Source organism: Oncorhynchus clarkii, chromosome 10, assembly GCF_045791955.1.
Source record: "Oncorhynchus clarkii lewisi isolate Uvic-CL-2024 chromosome 10, UVic_Ocla_1.0, whole genome shotgun sequence".
In the NCBI taxonomy this organism is placed as follows: domain Eukaryota; kingdom Metazoa; phylum Chordata; class Actinopteri; order Salmoniformes; family Salmonidae; genus Oncorhynchus; species Oncorhynchus clarkii.
Genome location: NC_092156.1, coordinates 7490236 through 7497735, shown reverse-complemented (window position 1 = coordinate 7497735; position 7500 = coordinate 7490236). Strand labels below are relative to the sequence as shown.

Sequence of the window (7500 nt, the reverse complement as noted above, 5' to 3'; positions counted from 1 at the left end):
AAGTTTACACCTTCACTATTACAGCGGAACGTTTTACCCAGGAAATTGTCTAAAAGGGATTGAATTTGTTGTTGCCTAATTGTTTTTTGGTAGGTTTCCAAACTGCATTCCTTCCATCTATAGCATTTCTTAATGTTACTCAGTTCCTTTGGCTTTGATGCCTCATGATTGATTATTGCTCTGTTTAAGTAGACTGTGATTTTGTTGTGGTCTGATAGGGGTGTCAGTGGGCTGACTGTGAACGCTCTGAGAGACTCTGGGTTGAGGTCAGTGATAAAGTAGTCTACAGTACTACTGCCAAGAGATGAGCTATAGGTGTACCTACCATAGGAGTCCCCTCGAAGCCTACCGTTGACTATGTACATACCCAGCGTGCGACAGAGCTGCAGGAGTTGTGACCCGTTTTTGTTGGTTATGTTGTCATAGTTGTGCCTAGGGGGGCATATGTGGAAGGGAATGCTGTCACCTCCAGGCAGGTGTTTGTCCCCCTGTGTGCTGAGGGTGTCAGGTTCTTGTCCGGTTCTGGCATTTAGGTCGCCACAGACTAGTACATGTCCCTGGGCCTGGAAATGATTGATTTCCCCCTCCAGGATGGAGAAGCTGTCTTCATCTCTCTCGCTCTCCTCTCTCTCTCTCTGTCTCTCTCTCTCTCTCTGTCTCTCTCTCTCTCTGTCTCTCTCTCTCTCTCTCTCTCTCTCTCTCTCTCTCTCTCTCTCTCTCTCTCTCTCTCTCTCTCTCTGTCTGTCTGTCTGTCTGTCTGTCAAATCCGAGAGCGAGAGACTGAAAAACAGCTTCTATCTCAAGGCCACCAGACTGTTAAACAGCCATCACTAACATTGAGTGGCTGCTGCCAAGATACTGACTCAACTCCAGCCACTTTAATAATGGAAAAATTGATGTAAGAAATGTATCACTAGCCACTTTACAAAATGCCACTTAATATAATGTTTACATACCCTACATTACTCATCTCATATGTATATACTGTACTCTATACCATCTACTGCATCTTGCCTATGCCGTTCGGCCATCACTCATTCATATATTTATATGTACATATTCGTATTAATTCCTTTACACTTGTGTGTATAAGGTAGTTGTTGTGAAATTGATAGGTTAGATTACTCGTTGGTTATTACTGCATTGTCGGAACTAGAAGCACAAGCATTTCGCTACACTCGCATCAACATCTGCTAACCATGTGTATGTGACCAATAAAATTGATTTGATTTGATCCAATTTTATTTGTCACACGCGCCGAATACAAGAGGCTTTTTACCTTAAAATAAGTGTTAAGTAAAAAATAGAAAATAATAGTAACAAATTAAAGAGCAGCAGTAAAATAACAAGCAAGGCTATAAACAGGGTATTACGGTACAGAGTCAATGTGGAGGCTATATACAGGGTATTACGGTACAGAGTCAATGTGGAGACTATATACAGGGTATTACGGTACAGAGTCAATGTGGAGACTATATACAGGGGGTGCCGGTACAGAGTCAATGTGGAGACTATATACAGGGTATTACGGTACAGAGTCAATGTGGAGGCTATATACAGGGTATTATCAAATCAAATCAAATCAAATCAAATCAAATTTTATTTGTCACATACACATGGTTAGCAGATGTTAATGCGAGTGTAGCGAAATGCTTGTGCTTCTAGTTCCGACAATGCAGTAATAACAAGTAATCTAACTAACAATTCCAAAACTACTGTCTTGTACACAGTGTAAGGGGATAAAGAATATGTACATAAGGATATATGAATGAGTGATGGTACAGAGCAGCATAGGCAAGATACAGTAGATGGTATCGGGTACAGTATGTACAAATGAGATGAGTATGTAAACAAAGTGGCATAGTATAGTATAAAGTGGCTAGTGATACATGTATTACATAAGGATACCGTCGATGATATAGAGTACAGTATATACGTATGCGTATGAGATGAATAATGTAGGGTAAGTAACATTTATATAAGGTAGCATTGTTTAAAGTGGCTAGTGATATATTTACATCATTTCCCATCAATTCCCATTATTAAAGTGGCTGGAGTTGAGTCAGTGTCAGTGTGTTGGCAGCAGCCACTCAGTGTTAGTGGTGGCTGTTTAACAGTCTGATGGCCTTGAGATAGAAGCTGTTTTTCAGTCTCTCGGTCCCAGCTTTGATGCACCTGTACTGACCTCGCCTTCTGGATGATAGCGGGGTGAACAGGCAGTGGCTCGGGTGGTTGATGTCCTTGATGATCTTTATGGCCTTCCTGTGACATCGGGTGGTGTAGGTGTCCTGGAGGGCAGGTAGTTTGCCCCCGGTGATGCGTTGTGCAGACCTCACTACCCTCTGGAGAGCCTTACGGTTGAGGGCGGTGCAGTTGCCATACCAGGCGGTGATACAGCCCGCCAGGATGCTCTCGATTGTGCATCTGTAGAAGTTTGTGAGTGCTTTTGGTGACAAGCCGAATTTCTTCAGCCTCCTGAGGTTGAAGAGGCGCTGCTGCGCCTTCTTCACGATGCTGTCTGTGTGAGTGGACCAATTCAGTTTGTCTGTGATGTGTATGCCGAGGAACTTAAAACTTGCTACCCTCTCCACTACTGTTCCATCGATGTGGATAGGGGGGTGTTCCCTCTGCTGTTTCCTGAAGTCCACAATCACGGTACAGAGTCAATGTGGAGGCTATATACAGGGTATTACGGTACAGAGTCAATGTGGAGGCTATATACAGGGTATTACGGTACAGAGTCAATGTGGAGGCTATATACAGGGGGTACCGGTACACAGTCAATGTGGAGTCAATGTGGAGGCTATATACAGGGTATTACGGTACAGAGTCAATGTGGAGACTATATACAGGGTATTACGGTACAGAGTCAATGTGGAGGCTATATACAGGGGGTACCGGTACACAGTCAATGTGGAGTCAATGTGGAGGCTATATACAGGGTATTACGGTACAGAGTCAATGTGGAGACTATATACAGGGTATTACGGTACAGAGTCAATGTGGAGGCTATATACAGGGTATTACGGTACAGAGTAAATGTGGTGACTATATACAGGGTATTACAGTACAGAGTAAATGTGGTGACTATATACAGGGGGTACCGGTACAGAGTCAATGTGGAGGCTATATACAGGGGGTACCGGTACAGAGTCAATGTGGAGGCTATATACAGGGGGTGCCGGTACAGAGTCAATGTGGAGGCTATATACAGGGGGTACCGGTACAGAGTCAATGTGGAGGCTATATACAGGGTATTACGGTACAGAGTAAATGTGGTGACTATATACAGGGTATTACAGTACAGAGTAAATGTGGTGACTATATACAGGGGGTACCGGTACAGAGTCAATGTGGAGGCTATATACAGGGGGTACCGGTACAGAGTCAATGTGGAGGCTATATACAGGGGGTACCGGTACAGAGTAAATGTGGAGGCTATATACAGGGGATACCGGTACAGAGTCAATGTGGAGGCTATATACAGGGGGTACCGGTACAGAGTCAATGTGGAGGCCATATACAGGGGTTACCGGTACAGAGTCAATGTGGAGGCTATATACAGGGGGTACCGGTACAGAGTCAATGTGTAGGCTATATACAGGGGGTACCGGTACAGAGTCAATGTGGAGGCTATATACAGGGGGTACCCGTACAGAGTCAATGTGGAGGCTATATACAGGGGGTACCGGTACAGAGTCAATGTGGAGGCTATATACACGGGGTACCGGTACAGAGTCAATGTGGAGGCTATATACAGGGGGTACCGGTACAGAGTAAGTGTGGAGGCTATATACAGGGGGTACCGGTACAGAGTCAATGTGGAGGCTATATACAGGGGGTACCGGTACAGAGTAAGTGTGGAGGCTATATACAGGGGGTACCGGTACAGAGTCAATGTGGAGGCTATATACAGGGGGTACCGGTACAGAGTCAATGTGGAGGCTATATACAGGGGGTACCGGTACAGAGTCAATGTGGAGGCTATATACAGGGGGTACCGGTACAGAGTCAATGTGGAGGCTATATACAATTGGTACCGGTACAGAGTCAATGTGGAGGCTATATACAGGGGGTACCGGTACAGAGTCAATGTGGAGGCTATATACAGGGGGTACCGGTACAGAGTCAATGTGGAGGCTATATACAGGGGGTACCCGTACAGAGTCAATGTGGAGGCTATATACAGGGGGTGCCGGTACAGAGTCAATGTGGAGGCTATATACAGGGGGTACCGGTACAGAGTCAATGTGGAGGCTATATACAGGGGGTACCGGTACAGAGTCAATGTGGAGGCTATATACAGGGGGTACCGGTACAGAGTCAATGTGGAGGCTATATACAGGGGGTACCGGTACAGAGTCAATGTGGAGGCTATATACAGGGGGTACCGGTACAGAGTCAATGTGGAGGCTATATACAGGGGGTGCCGGTACAGAGTCAATGTGGAGGCTATATACAGGGGGTACCGGTACAGAGTCAATGTGGAGGCTATATACAGGGTGTACCGGTGCAGAGTCCATGTGGAGGCTATATACAGGGGGTACCGGTACAGAGTCCATGTGGAGACTATATACAGGGGGGTACCGGTACAGAGTCAATGTGGAGACTACTGTATATACATGGGGGTACAGAGTCAATGTGGAGGCTATATACAGGGGGGTACAGAGTCAATGTGGAGACTATATACAGGGGGTACAGAGTCAATGTGGAGACTATATACAGGGGGTACCGGTACAGAGTTAATGTGCTGGGGCACCGGTTAGTCGAGGTAATTGACGTAAATATGTACATGTAGGTAGAGTTATTAAAGTGACTATACATAGATAATAAACAGAGAGTAGCAGCAGTGTAAAAGAGGAGGGGGTAATGCAGTCTGGGTAGCCCTTTGATTAGCTGTTCAGGAGTCTTATGACTTGGGTGTAGAAGCTGTTAAAGAGCCTCTTGGACCTGACTTGGCGCTCCGGTACCGCTTTCCGTGCGGTAGCATAGAGACCAGTCTATGATTAGGGTGGCTGGAATCTTTGACAATTTTTATGGCCTTCCTCTGACCGCCTGGTATAGAGGTCCTGGATGGCAGGAAGCGTGGCCCCAGTGATGTACTGGGCCGTACGCATTACCCTCTGTAGTGCCTTGGTCGGAGGCCGAGTAGTTACCGTACCAGGCAGTGATGCAACCAATAGTCAGTCAGCCTGTGTCTGTCTGTCGCTCTCTCGCTCTCTCTCGTTCTCTCTCTCTCTCTCTTGCTCTCTGTGTCTCTGTCTCCTTCTCTCGCTCTCTGTGTCTCTGCCTCTCTCTCTCTCGCTCTCTCTGTGTCCGTCTGTCTGTCTCTTTCTCTGTCTGTCCATCTGTCTGTGTGACAGCTAGAGAGACTGACTGGATTGACAGTCTCTCTGTGTCTCTGTCTGTCTCTGTCTGTTGGTCAGTCAGTCAGTCAGTCAGACAGACAGACTGTCTCTCTAGCTATTTCTTCAGAGAGACAGACAGTCTCTCTAGCTATCTCGTCAGTCAGACATACAGACAGTCTCTCTAGCTATCTCTTCAGTCAGACAGACAGTGTCTCTAGCTATCTCTTCAGTCAGACAGACAGTCTCTCTAGCTATCTCTTCAGTCAGTCAAACAGACAGACAGTCTCTCTAGCTATCTCGTCAGACAGACAGACAGACACAGTCTCTCTAGCTATCTGTTCAGTCAGACAGACAGTCTCTCTAGCTATCTCTTCAGTCAGACAGACATAGAGTCTCGCTAGCTATCTCTTCCTCGCTCTCTCTATATACCCCTCCCAAATGGGCTTTATTGGCATGGGAAACATGTTTACATTGCCAAAGCAAGTAAACAAACAAATTCACAGTAAACATTACACACACAAACGTTTCAAAAGAATAATGTTTAAAATGTTATTGTTAGCTATGTACTATGTTGTCTCTCTCTCTCTCTACCTATCTGTGGGTTGGTTCCTGCGGTGATCCCAGTCCAGTGATGGAGGTCCCTACAGACAGCCCCTTCACTGAGGACCAGACACGCCTCTACTTCAGAGACATCGTCTTGGGCATGGAGTACTGTGAGTACTACCATTCTACTCCTTCCTCTCCTTTCCCCCTCGTACATACAGTACTGTATATACCGCTACATCATTGAGTTGCAGCAGAGGCTTACACTGAGCTACCAGACTGCCAGACTGCCTGACTACCAGACTGCCTGACTACCAGACTGCCTGACTACCAGACTGCCTGACTGCCTGACTGCCAGACTGCCTGACTGACTATCAGACTGCCTGACTACCAGACTGCCTGACTACCAGACTGCCTGACTGCCAGACTGCCTGACTACCAGACTGCCTGACTACCAGACTGCCTGACTGCCAGACTGACTGACTACCAGACTGCCTGACTACCAGACTGCCTGACTACCAGACTGCCTGACTACCAGACTGCCTGACTCAGACACAATCTACCCCCTCAGTGCTATTGAGCTTATAGCCAATCAGTATGTTTAGTGTTGAGGTTATAGCCAATCAGGAGCTTCAGTATTGAGCTTATAGCCAATCAGGATGTTTAGTGTTGAGCGTATAGCCAATCAGGATGTTTAGTGTTGAGTTTATAGCCAATCAGGATCTTTAGTGTTGAGCTTATAGCCAATCGGGGCTTTTCTAAGGCTGATGTCCTATATTAGACTGAGGGGTATCTGGCTCACAGGGCTATTAGCATAATCAATAGGTGAACTGTACTGTAGTACTATGGTAGGATGGGTTACAGTATGTTGTGTCCTGTATGCTCTCTAAGTACGCAGCGTGTGCTCTGTAGGCTATGGCAGAGCTTGGGTAACATATAGGAAGTGGATAATGCCTACAGGAAGTATTCACCTCCGTAATAGCATGGCTACTAGTATCACGTAGGATAAGCAATATGCTTCACATAGTTTACGGCAGGTAGCCTAGTGGTTAGAGCTTCGGGCCAGTAACCGAAAGGTCTCTAGATCGAATCCCTGAGCTGACAAGATAAACATCTGTTTTTCTGCCCCTGAACAAGGTAGTTAAACCCACTGGTCCTAGGCCAGTTAACCCACTGGTCCTAGGCCAGTTAACCCACTGGTCCTAGGCCAGTTAACCCACTGGTCCTAGGCCAGTTAACCCACTGGTCCTAGGCCAGTTAACCCACTGGTCCTAGGCCAGTTAACCCACTGGTCCTAGGCCAGTTAACCCACTGGTCCTAGGGAATCGGTTGTAAATACGAATTTGTTCTTAACTGACTTGCCTAGTTAAATAAATGTTAGTTTCCTTAATGAGGCGACTCACCAGCTTAGAGCAATGTTCTTGTTTGGATCTTCTCTGTAATTGTTGTCGTTACAGCTGCATCGCAGGATGTTGGGTCACATAGGGGCGGCAGGGTAGCCTAGTGGTTCGAGCGTTGGACTAGTAACCGGAAGGTTAGACAAGGTCGTTCTGCGCCTGAACAGGCAGTCAACCAACTGAGGCCGTCATTGAAAATAAGAATTTGTTCT

At 46.5% G+C, this 7500-nt stretch overlaps 1 protein-coding gene across 1 annotated transcript in view; it reads left to right on the top strand.

Moving 5' to 3' along the window:
• LOC139419408 (calcium/calmodulin-dependent protein kinase kinase 1-like) overlaps window positions 1-7500 on the top strand; it is a 108466-nt gene that overhangs the window by 60628 nt on the left and 40338 nt on the right. Inside the window, exon 8 of the mRNA XM_071169355.1 lies at window positions 5973-6061. Coding sequence (XP_071025456.1) covers window positions 5973-6061 — 89 coding nt within the window. The remainder of the gene's footprint in view (window positions 1-5972; window positions 6062-7500) is intronic.